The 12892-nt window shown below is 40.0% G+C and overlaps 1 protein-coding gene across 1 annotated transcript; it reads right to left on the bottom strand.

Annotated features, from left to right (window-relative positions):
• Nucleotides 1–65: 65 nt before the first annotated feature.
• Nucleotides 66–7303, bottom strand: chgb (chromogranin B). Its single transcript, XM_088089412.1, has 7 exons — nucleotides 7149–7303; nucleotides 6961–7007; nucleotides 6775–6865; nucleotides 3283–4816; nucleotides 2990–3089; nucleotides 1734–1844; nucleotides 66–463 (listed from the first exon to the last, which is right to left on the bottom strand). Exons 1-7 carry the CDS (start codon nucleotides 7186–7188, stop codon nucleotides 383–385), a joined length of 2004 nt encoding a protein of 667 aa, XP_087945538.1. The 5' UTR covers nucleotides 7189–7303; the 3' UTR covers nucleotides 66–382.
• Nucleotides 7304–12892: the final 5589 nt, after the last annotated feature.

Below are 12892 nucleotides of genomic sequence, written 5' to 3'. Positions count from 1 at the left end.
CACGGAGGCATACAACCGCTAGGTACTAATTCTACTTTTTTCATCAAGAAATAATTTGAGAGAAATTTGTTTGGTCCCAGAATAACTTATTTTATTGAGTGCAGAATTCTTCAGAACACAATGATGTGTATAACATCTCTCATATATTATAATCTCATATTTTCTATATAAACATCAAAACCATTCCCATGCGGATTAATTTGATAACATCAAAATATCACAAATACGATGATAAACAAGGTGATAAAATGTTTTCAGCAAGGCTCCAAGGTTTTTTTATGTTTGATTTTTTTGTCTTTTTTTAACACTGTAAGCACACTAAGTTGGCGGACATACAGTAAGACAGCAGCTGAAAGTGTCTTGAAATGCAGCCCTTGCTGGCTTATGTACTGTTGTCATGCAACTTGGCGGCGATTTTCTGCAGCTCTGCATCCATCGCTGCTAGGTTTTCCAGCTCTTTCTCCTGAAAAACACAGATATTTATAGTTCAGATTATATTATGACATCCAAACAGTCTGTTTTTTACCATAAATTAGGCTCTTTTACTCATGCCAGCTTAAAAATCTGTGTAGTATGCCTAAATTGGTCATTTAGGTGAAACTTTTCCTCATTATCCCTTTAGTCGTGGTGCTGATATCCCTCCACCTCCTCCCTGATTTGTTTTTCTGCTTTAAAGTCTGTGACAAGATAGGGAGGTCTCCACAGGCCGACGTGCTCCTTTTTAATGGGCATATTATGACTTTGATCGCTCTGGGAGGCTGTAATCATGACATTCTTAGTGTGATTACTGCAGCAGTAATAAAAAATCTTGTATGGAGAGAGTGATGCTGTGGAGGAGAACTGATTTGAGCACGGCAGTAAAAATTCACTCGTAAGTGTTCGTGAGCTGAGGAACAAGCCGCTGCCCATGAATATACTGGTTGCATTTTTGCTTGATGTATTTAGGACAAGCACATGAGGGACACTTCTTGATGTGCATTTGCACAGATGCATATTCACGGATGCTCTGTGGTTCTGAAGGCTAAATCCTGACATCTCCATGTAGACTGGAGATTTCCATAATGAGCCTGGCTGCTTTTCCCCCCAGTGAAACACTGTGGTGGAGGCACTTGATGTGCTTCATGGCTTTACTGGGTCAGCTAAATATATAGGGAAAGATGTTTTATATTTTTTTATGGAAACAGCACTAGAACAAAGTGTTTTTACGCTGTTGACGATTCAAAACATAAATGCATCTGTTCTCAGTGATATTTTAAGGGTGGATTAATGGACTTTAACTGCAGGTTTTTGAAAATATGCATAATAGTATCAGACTTATTAGACAGTGTGTTACCAAGGAGGGCACATATGAAACAAGGGACTTTGGGGTCCTCGGCAAGAAAATAGTTGGCAGCAAATACTGAATTTCTTGCATTCTTGTGAATTTCTATGGACCGATTTGTGCCTTTTTCATCACTTTATGGTGCTTATGTCTTTAAATTTGTTAAAATAAAAGACCACTGCTACTTCATATTTCTATTGGGCAGGACACACTTTCTGAATATTGAGGGGAGGGGTGTTACCGGCAGCCCCCCTGCCGAAATCTACACCTGTTTGTATAATACTATAGTACTGTATTTTCGCTTCAGTTCAGAGGTCTAGTTAGAGGTGTAACGAGGTGAGCATGACAGCAAATGCATCCTCCCATCAGTCATAAACATTTTTTTTTTGCAGTTAGTAAAAGCTGTTTTTACCTCCTGCGGGGTAAGTGCTCTCTGGTGCAAGTTCCTCTTTGGCTCCTCTTGATTAGAGTGGTTTGACAGCTGGTTTATCTTGTAGCTCAGCAACTTGGCCAGTTCGTCCATCTGAGCACATTAAAGGCAGAGTCATATTATGTCTAAACTGCACTGTGAAGGCCAAAGTAACAATCTGTTAATCAAAACTTTAATAATAATTGGTAAAGAAATAGAGTTTATTATGTATAAAATTAATGGCTGTTTGGTGGATACCAGTTAATATGTATATACAATAGGGGTGGCAAAAAAAATTGATACTGCATAGTATCACAGTATATTGCATGGCAATTCTGTATAAATACATGTATTGATATTTAAAAAATGTTATAAATTAACATTGCAAATATAAATTAAACTTTTGATAGCCTATTAGAGAAATAGTCCACTGCATTTGTTCCTTTTTTTAGTCCATCAGATACATTTTTGCTGCAATAAAAATGAAATTAGAGGAACAGCCGGAAAACTTAAAAATTACATAAAACCAATATTAACAAAGTTTTCGTGTCAGAGACATAATTTAAAGTTTGAAACAAAGGTTATAAATCACAATAAATTACCATATATGTTATTGCAACACTATTATAAATATATTTATAATATAAATTACAGTATGTTTAAAACTGCAATAATATTCTTTTGTGATATTGTATCATGCAACCTCTGGTGATTTCCACCCCTAATACACATATAAGGTTAAACTCTTTAAAACCGTGGCTTGATTATTTTCAAAAACTTGGGAAGGAGGCATTAAGCAGCTTACAAATTATGATTGTGAATAATGGAGAATGATAGTTTTTTGATAATCTTTTAATAATCCCCCCTTTTTTGTAAAGCTAATTTTCTTGTCATTTTTTCATTGTCAACTTTTACTAATTTCTCGCAATTTGTGCAATATTTCTTGCCAAGTTTCTCATTGCCTTTTCCCCCATGTGTTTAAAAGAAAAACAAATTTGCTCAGTTTTGAAAGCTTAAATAGCTTATGAAAGGCGTCTAAATGCAGCACAAGAAAACTGATGCTGACACATGTTTTAAAGGGTTAATAGGCTAAGAAAATGTGTAAAATTACCAAAGGACATTTCGAAAAACTGAGTGGATAGCATTATCAATTCTCCTCAATCTGCATGTTTAGACTATATTTCATGTTTAGTAATTTGCAACAAAATTTCAGTTTCATGTATGCATGCAGAAAAACAAATCTGTCACATGATGCCTACCTTGTTTGAGGTTGCAGCGTGCTCATCCGAATCCCTTTTGTACCATGCAGGATGGTAGAAACCTCTAAAAATCCAGGGATTGCGCTTCTCTGCCAAATACCTGAAAAACAGCCCGAATTAGAAGCTGCCCTGTCAATACTTTTTATGTCAGCACGTGAACAAACTAAAGGTGTTTGTTCTTTCCTTGTACAAAATGTTCCCTATGGCTAAGAATGACTGAACTCTGCAGAGTTTCGTGCTGAGCTGCAGGACACAAACTTGAGTCTAAGACTTTATAGACATGATGGAAGTACCTCATTGCTTCGTCTCCGTCCTTTGGTGCGTCCTCGTACTCCTCTGAATCACCTCTCTGTTCTTCGTCTTCTTCTGATGAGCCTCCGCCGCGCTTGTGAAATTTCTTTTTATGGTGGTATCTATGTGTTGGCTTCCATATGCGCTTCTCTATTTCTTCCTCCTCTTGTCCGTGTCTTTTGTCCAAGCCCCAGGACTCCTGGCTGCGTTCACCGTCCGCCTCGTCTCTCTGCTCCTCTGAGAGCTCCTCGTCACGCTTGTGTCTCCTCTGGTGGTACCTGCCAGCCCTCCACTCTCTCTTATCTCTTCCGGTGTCAAAGTCCCAGTACTCCTGGCTGCGTTCTTCATAAGGCTCCTCTCCGGCTTCCTCTGAGAGCTCCTCGTCACGTTTGTGTCTCTGCTGATGGTAGCGTCCAGGCCTCCAACTCCGTTTATCCAGACCCCATGATTCCTGGCTGCGTTCCTCATCGGGCTCGTCTTCTGAGAGCTCCTCGTCACGTTTGTGTCTCTGCTGATGGTAACGTCCGGGCCTCCAACTCCGTTTATCCAGACCCCATGATTCCTGGCTGCGTTCCTCGTCAGGCTCTTCCTCCGAGAGCTCTTCGTCGCGTTTGTGTCTCTGCTGATGGTAACGTCCAGGCCTCCAACTCCGTTTATCCAGACCCCATGATTCCTGGCTGCGTTCCTCATCAGGCTCTTCCTCCGAGAGCTCTTCGTCACGTTTGTGTCTCTGCTGATGGTAGCGTCCGGGCCTCCAACTCCGTTTATCCAGACCCCAAGATTCCTGGCTGCGTTCCTCATCGGGCTCGTCTTCTGAGAGCTCTTCGTCACGTTTGTGTCTCTGCTGGTGGTAGCGTCCCGGCCTCCAACTCCGTTTATCCAGACCCCAAGATTCCTGGCTGCGGCTGCCTTCGTCCTCCTCCTCTGATGGTTCGTCGCCACGTTTGTGGAGCTTCCTTTTCTTGTGGTGGTAGCGATGTGTGGGCTTCCATATGCGCTTGTCTCTCTCCTCCTCATCCTCGTCCTCGTGCCTTTTGTCCACATCCCAGTACTCTTGGCTACGTTCCTCCTCTGGCTCCTCCCTCTCCTCGCCCTCCTCATCTCGTTTGTGTTTCTTCTGGTGGTATCTTCCAGGCCTCCAGCTGCTCCTCTTCTCTCTCTCTTCATCATCTTCAGATCTCTTATCCATTAACCCCCAACTCTCCTGGCTGCGCTCGTTGTCTTCCTCTTCTTCTTCTTCTCCTCGTTTGTGTTTCCTCTGGTGGTATCTTCCAGGCCTCCAGCTGCTCCTCTTCTCGCGCTCAGTTTCCTCTTCGTTCTCGTGTCTTTTCTCTTTCTCGTCACCCAGACTCCAGGATTCTTGGCTGCGCTCATCCTCTGGGGTTTCTCGTTTATCCTCGACGGATTTCAGCAGGGCTTCGATGTCTTTCAAGTCAGCTCCTTTTGCCTCAGGCTCCTCAGGTTGACCTTTGGCCTCCTCTGCATGAGCTGCTGTCCCCTCTCCAATCTTCTTGTCCAGCGGGGCGTGTTTGACCCCTACGACAGAACAAAAGAAACACCAAGAGGTGTTAAGATCTGCTTATCATGGCACTAAGACCTTCAGCCTTTGGGTCAAATTTCATCATGTGCTTGATTATTTAATCAATCACTCATTTGGTACACGGCTTCAATTACATTTTTTGGAGGATAAGGGAAAATACATACTTTTCCTCTTACCTGTAGTACTGTTTATCAGTCTGGATTGTTTTGATATGAGTTGCATATCAAAGATGTCTGCCTTCTCTCCAATATAAAGCGCCAAAAAAAATCTTGTTTGAAAAAGTCAACAGCAATGTCTCTTTCCAGAAATCATGATACTCAAGTTAATCCGCAGACCTCGTTGTGAGCAGATTCATGTAGGAACTATTTTCCTTGAAAAACACATAGAGGCTCAGTTGGCTGTGGACATCAATATGACGACAAAAATTTGCAAGAAAAATGTACAAAGAAAATTACCTAAAAATTATTCTTACAAACAAAGAAAAACTTGATAAATACTTAAAAAACATTCTAATTCTGTAAAATATTTGTAATATGCAATTATGATATTTAGAAATATAGTTTTTTTAAAAATAATTCTCAAAATCTACTCATGTGTTGCAATTGTGTAACATTTCTTACCAAGTTGCGCATTGCCTTTTTTCCCATGTTTTAGAAAGAAATAGTGTCAATTTGCTCAGGGCTCAAAGGTTTATTGTAAAAGGCATCTGAAAGAAGCACAATAAAAGTGTTGTTGCTCCAGGTCTCAAAGGGTTAGATTGTCAAACAATTTGGCGCCCTGTAGCTCACCTGGTGGAGCAGGCGCCCCATTTACACCAGCCTATGTCCAGAAGCAGCAGCAGCAAATTAATATTGGACAATAACAATGTGGCGTTTTGCAGATGTTGGGTTTGGGTCTCTTACGACGACTGTGTCAAGATGACTTTGGCATAAGATGTTTAGAAGATGCTGGATTGTAACTATTTAGCATCACAACTTAAGAAAAACAACAAAATATCAACATTGTCTGTCGTCAGTATTCTACATCAAACTGACGTTGCCATTAGACCTTGACCTGACACTGAATTCTGCTCACCAGACGTTAAAACCTAAATTTAACCAAATATCGTCCAAAGGCATTGATGGCCAGCTGGAGACAAGCGTGAATCTAGCACTACCGAACCAGCTAATGTTATAGCTCAGCTGAGGAGGATGCCAACAAAGTTTACATCTCAAATTGTGATAGGCACGAGCCTCTTGTCCATGAGTAGATGCACACTTCCCACTGCTTTGTAAAAAGAAAATAGTTACTTTTTGTAAAAAAAAGTTGTTAAGATGGTCTGAAAATGGTCTGAATTTTTTAAAAAATTGCAAGTTTGCAACACTGCACAACCCTTTTTTTTCATGAGTAGATGCAGGCTTCCTTTGGCACAGTCATACAGTTCTAAGGTTGTGATTAGAAAGAAAATAGTTCCTACATGAAACTGCTCACAACAAGGTCTGTGGATTATCAGCCAGTCATGATTTCTGGAAAGAGACATTGCTGTTGAGTTTTTCAAATTTGTGTTTTTTGGCACTTTGAGCACCACAAGCCAAAAGACATCTTGTTCAATTAAGACGTCTCCACGGCCAATATCTCAACACTCTGCAGGTCACACCAAAACCATCTAAACTGATAAAAAGCTCCAAAAAGTAGAAGAAAAAAAAAATCTATTTTTTTATTTTAGGATGAATTCTCCCTTTAACATCTCTTGTCTGCGGAGTAGTGGCATGAAAGCTGTATCTTATCTATTTTTGTCAGCAGCTGGTTGTCAAAATTGACTCGTTCAAGGTTGTTTTTTTTAATGACTAACAGCTCTGCTATCTCTCAGCAAACTGACAGTTAAAAGAGAGCTGCATCAACAATTTGCTTCATGTCCTAAATATGCCTTTTTACTATCTCCATGCACAGTGAAAAATGCACTGGTGCCACAAACCTGCTTGGAGAATGTCTTTGCATTCTTGGTCCAGCTGGGAGTCCGGTTTGGAGAGCGCTTTGGAAAGGACTTCAACCAAACAGCGTGTCACCTGCAGCAAACACATAAACTAAATTTGTAGCTCTGTGTTTTCTGCAGAGCTACTTTTATAAACTTAATCATTTAAATTTATTTTAAAAAGCATACCACATCTTCTCTTTGTCCCTCTTTTCCCACTGGAAGCGCTAGATTTTCTGCATTAGAAAGAAAGTATTAATGTTAAAATTGCTGCATGCATTGAGGGTTGCATGCATTAAAGTCTCTGTCCATGGTCCTGAAAAGCGCTCACTAACTTACAGCACTCTGCAAAAAAAGACTATCACTCCATCACCTACCTGCCAGCAAAGCCGCAACAAAAACAAAAATAAGTCTCATCTTGGCGAGATGAAGGTAAATCCAAGAAAGTGTGCGCAGCTCCGGTCCCTCCGAAGCGGCAGGAGAGAGCTGCGCTGACTGGTGCGCTTGCTGCTCTGAGGACTGGAGCAGAGGAGCGCCTCAAATAGAGAGAGGAGTGGGCTGGAGGAGCGTGGGAGGAGAGCTTTGGGCTCTGTTAATGTCATGACTCATTAGACCTGCACCGAGGAGTGATCCCTGTGAAATTTGACGCATGCACAATGTCGACATTTTGCGGAAAGTGGATTAGTAATTAGTGTCACGGTGCATTCAGGTGATCGTTTAAACGTGAGAATTAGCGTCCGTGGAGCGTGTTTGTGTTTAATGCCGTGAGATGCCCGAGGACAGGCAGGTACAGGGGGGTGGACACAGCATCACGAAGACACACACATTACAGCCCTGCAACAATACTTTGTAAACAAGAGTTATTTTTTATGTCAGAAGTTGATTCAGCTCAGCCTGCAGTGTATTTATGCTGATGATCTGCTTCTCTGCCGGAAAAAAAACTGAATGTTAAATCAAGCTCTGTTTTTTGCCGTTCTGCTGTATTGTATTGCATTATATTGCAGGCATATTCATGATATTGTGCCCTGTGGTTAACTCACTCAGTTTTTTCCTATGTCTTTAGAGGAGGCTTTCCCCAGTCTCTCTGAAGTTATGTAACAGCTTATACTCCACTGCAGTGTTGCTCTACATTTTATGTTTATGTGATAATGATTGAATATAGGCTAATGTTGCATATATTTTACCCTTTGAAACCAGAGCAATAAGGCTTGTTTTCTTTAAAAAAAAAAAAAAAAAAACATGGCAAGAAGGCAATGAGGAATTTAAGAAAAAAATATGCAAAAATTAGCAAGAAATTAGTAAAAAAAAAAAAAAAAAAAAAGAAAGAAAAGAAAAAGAAAATTAGCACCAAAAAGACATTTCCTGGAAGGAAGGAAGGAAAACAGAAAAAATACAATAATTCTATAACAATAATAAATAAAATTTTCCCTATTTTTTAAAAAAAAATTCCCTAAAACATTTTCCCTATAGTTTTTTTTTTTTTTTTAAAAAAACTTTATAAATCTTATAATTTCTTGCATTTAATGAAACACTTCTTACCAACATAGCATTTTTTTATGTTTATGAAAAAAAGGAACCAGTTTGTTAAGAATTCAAAGGTTTAAATACTTATGAAAGGTGTCTGAAGGCAGCACAAGAAAACTGCTATAGACCAGGTTTCAAAAGGGTAAAGAAGAGAAAGTAGAAATGGAGTCTGTCCAACCACGGTGAGAATTTAGCCCAACCAGCTCTTCAATAATTCATTCAGCCTTCAGCACATCCTGTCCAGTTTCCCACGGGAACCTGTGAGCTTCAGCACCAGTGGAGGAAAACCAGGGAATGGAGAGCTGGATCAATAGTTGTTGTGGTTAACACTCAAGTTGCATGAATCGCAAGTCATTTATCGCGATTCAGAAATGTACCTCAAGCTGGTTTACAACCTGTGGAGCATACAACAATATCTGTACTTTCGACCATTCAGATATGAAAAAACTCTCCAAACTTTAGCAGGAAAGACATAAAAGAAACTTAAAGAAAAGCAACCGAGGAGGGACGATTCTCCCATGAAACACAGACATGCATCAGAGTGCTGTATGATATTTGTAGGCAAACCAAAGTTAACGTGATTCCCTCGACGGAAACAGGCACCCAGGAAGTGCGCTGAGTTTTGTATTTAAAGCATTTTATTGAGAATTTGCACAAATAGTTAGCAAATATACAGAAACATGCAGAAATTATTGATTAATATACAAATGCAGCATAAGTAAATTTAGTGCATTTACACAACTAGTATAGATACTCCTCTGTAGGATTTTCTAAATTATATTAAAAAATAATACATTAATAAATGTAAAAAACAAAAGCAACAACAAAACAAAACAAAAACTGAAATGCAAAACCCACACAACCTAGACACCCAATACTGATACTCATTGCTTATAGATTGTGTTGGTACAGTGTTTCTGATCAGGAGTAGTATGTAGTATATTAGTGGTACAAATTACTCATTGCATTGGCAAATATAATGATTTGTGTGTGTATGTTTGTAAGGACAGTGATCAGATCTTGATTTCAAACTTCTTTTTATTCCAAATGTTTCATGTAACTGGGCAATGCACAAACAATATCTTAATCCGCCGCCGTCTTCACAAACACTCCTTGGATTGGGACGAGCTGACGTGCAGCGACAGAGCTCAGACTTGTACGCTCAGCTCAGCGCGGATCAGAACATCCAAACTGACAACTGCTGGCATCTTATTTTTGACACTACATGTTCTTGCTTACTAGACCGGCAATTTGTTCTTCCTCAGTGCACATATTGTTTCATGCAGACACAATAAAAACACAAGTCAAAAAGTGACCTATTTGAGACTTATGAGAATGAGCCGTAAGTGTAGGGGACATGTTGCACTCAACATTTAGAACATGTGCATTTCTCCCCCGGGATAAAAACTTTAAAAAGTGAGAGTGGAATTGTGTTTCGACAAAATTAAAGAAATTTCCACCATAAGTGCATACAGAAAAAACACAATGCAGGAAATTAAGTGTTTGATCAGCCTGTTCTTATTCCAAACTTGTCACTTACCTCCAGGGACTTTGGTGTCAGACAAAGATGCCAAAAGGCACCTTTCATGTTAGTATAATTCGCTGTCTGACAGCATCGGTTTGAAAGGCCGCCGGTAACAACATGATATAAAGAGTTACCATGATGTTTTTGCAAACCCAAACACATGTTTTTGTTGTACAAGTAAATACGCGTAGATATGAGGTGTTTGAAAGACTTTGTAAGTTTATTTTAAAAAAAGACTGCGTTCATCTAACAAGCAGAAACTGTGCATTTCCTGTGAAAGCAAGAGTGTATTTTTAAACGACAGAAAAACGCCGTAAAATGACACATTGACCTGGAACGTCAACAACTGATGCAGAAAGATACCAGCCGACTTATTATTCTGAAGTCAAATAACGCAGTTTTTGCAGTGTTTTTCGTATAAAATCCCAACACCAAAAGCCACCTTTCAAGTCTGCATGTTATGCCATTGGATGGCGTCAGTTGAGGTTGCAGTCAGACAAAACCATCCGCGGTGTTGTTTTACGCCACCGGACGGCCGGACGGCGCCTGCTGCGGCAGCATATGTGGACAGTTGGCATCAGTTGAGAAAGTGCCCAGACAGAACCTGGTGGGCCGCAGGTTGAAACGCTGCTGGTAACGACATAAAACAGGAGCACAAAGGTCCCTGCAGAGCGGGTGGAGGAAGCAGTGGATGGATTATGTGCCTCTTTTGCCTAAAACTAACGCAACGTAATCCCGCTATGTGCTTTGCTGACACCCTGGCAGCAGCGTCAGTAGCAGTCGCAGGAGGATACTGAGCACCTAATATGTAGACATGAAAGTCCACCAACCAAACAGTGATATTTGGTGAGTTTTCATGAGAATGTGTTGGTTTGATGTTCAGAGTTTTCTGGCGGAGGACTCCCAAACCCTGTTTCATACATATCCCCTCAATACTGACCCAAAATCTGCAGCTTTGAAAAGGGCTACCATAAATTTAAAACGACTCACAGTCTCTTCTGTATGAATATATATGGGCCTCTGTGGATGCTTACAAATGCATGATGATAAAAAATGTTTACATGGGCTGTTTACACAAGCGCTGACCTTTATGTATGGCAAAGCACACTCCAATCAAATCATGTCTCAGAAACTATAAGCCCAGAAAGTGCAACAGCTGCAGGCCAAATGAGAATATCGTGCTCCGTAAATCTGCTCTGGCCTGCGCCTCTCGTGCCTACATGACTGGTTACTGACATCTATCTTTGTAACTGCACACTGGCTCCTGTTGTGGGAACTGAAATAATTACTGGTCAGAGCATAAATCAGTGTATTGTACATCCAAGCTACTAATCCAAAGCAGCCAGCGAACCAAGTCTCTTGTGTGAATGATAGATTTTCAATTTCACACGTTTTGTGTACTAAGCAGCAGCAGCGGTGGGTAAACGGCGCTGCAGTTTCCTCACTGTCCCCGGGGAGGAAGTCTGTGACTGAGGCTCCACAGCGAGATATCAAAAGCACTGAAGCACTAAATTATACAAGCCCCATGTTCTGAACAATGTGTGCACGTCCAAGAATGCGCGTGCGCTCACATGTGTATGTGTTTTTGTGGCCTTACTGCTATTGCTCCAGGCCCGATTAATATTTTAGTGAGCCATGAAGATATAGGAGCTTTACAGGCGGCGCAGGGGAGAGATTTGAGAGCTGGATGCGTTCAGACAGGGATCTGTGAGCACGACTCATTGGTCCCTGTCTGCGACAACATCACCCCTTTCATCACGACAATTTACATGCAAGAACAAAAGGCGAGTAGCTCATGATGATCACAATGCAACGCGCCGCATGAAAGCCTCGGCCGGGCTTTGATCTTTGGTGGGGACAAGCTTTATGTTTGGCTCAAAACTACTGAGGGACTTTGATAATAGTCCAAGAACAATAGAGGAGTCTGTGTGCAGCCGAGCGTGGTCAAATGCTCCTATTTTTGTTCATTTATCACAATTGTCTGAAGTTTTATTTTTCTTTTGAGGAGTCACTCATTAACACAATTTAATGTAAGATCTAAAGCAATATTCTCACTGATTTAAATGAGCAAACGTCCATCCATCTCCATCTTAAAATATGACATAATCTCATTAATTTCAGAGCATAACATCTAACATCTAACAACAGCCTGACAGCACACTTATTAAAATTATGAACACGGACTTTAATGGCTTAAAAAAATCACTGAATAATTTACATTTGCATGAAAAGTTTTCTAGGAACAAGAACTTCAAAACAGCTTCTTCTGTTGTCCTTTTTAAAGTCTCTGCTGATTGTAAACATTGTTTATCATACCATGAAAATATGTATTATGCAGCTGCATCCAGACAACAAGTCGCACATTAGGGGCCCCTTGTGTTGCTGTTTTGTTGTGATAATAGTAGTAATAAAAACGGAAATAAAAACGAAATTAAAATGAAGACAAAATGATATTATTTATATTAAGATTGATAGCATTATATGAATTATTGCCCAATCCCCATGGCCAGATTACCCAAAAGAGCTTAGGGCTAGAGGTCTTAACACTGTTTGATGGATTACCATGAAGACTTTGTACATACGTACACGATCCCCTGAAACACGGCTGATTTTGTAATTCCCTTATTTTCCTCCCCCTGCCTACGACAGAGAATTAGGGCCATGTTAAAAGAAAACAAAAGTTACATTTTGAGAATAAAGCCATCATATTACAAGAATGAAGTCGAAATTTTGAGAAGAAAGTCAAAATTTTGAGAATTTTGAAAATATTCAGAAATATTACAAAAATTAAGTTGTAGTTTTATGAGAAAAATATTCAGAATTTTATGAGAACAAACTCATAATATTACAAGAGTAAAGTCGGAATTTTACAAGAAAAATGTAATTTTACGGGAAAAAAGTTGTAATTTTATGAGGATAAAGTCATAATATTACAAGAATTAAGCCAGAATTTTTACGAGGAAGAAAAGTCGTACTTTTACGAGAATAAAGTTGACTTGACTGTGGAACGGCGCGACACCGGGGACAGTCGTTGCCAAGGAGGCTGACTGTGCTCTCACCTGTTTTATAGTT

The sequence above is a fragment of the Plectropomus leopardus genome, chromosome 16, assembly GCF_026936395.1.
Source record: "Plectropomus leopardus strain MGB_pleo_1.0 chromosome 16, ASM2693639v1, whole genome shotgun sequence".
In the NCBI taxonomy this organism is placed as follows: domain Eukaryota; kingdom Metazoa; phylum Chordata; class Actinopteri; order Perciformes; family Serranidae; genus Plectropomus; species Plectropomus leopardus.
This window is presented reverse-complemented; position numbering and strand designations above follow the sequence as displayed.

Coding starts and splice junctions, on each gene's coding strand:
- chgb (XM_088089412.1), bottom strand. CDS start 7,188: ATGAGACTTATTTTTGTTTTTGTTGCGGCTTTGCTGGCAG. Junction 6,866..6,960: donor AGGGACAAAGAGAAGATGTG/GTATGCTTTTTA, acceptor TGTTTGCTGCAG/GTGACACGCTGTTTGGTTGA. Junction 4,817..6,774: donor CAAAGACATTCTCCAAGCAG/GTTTGTGGCACC, acceptor GTTCTGTCGTAG/GGGTCAAACACGCCCCGCTG.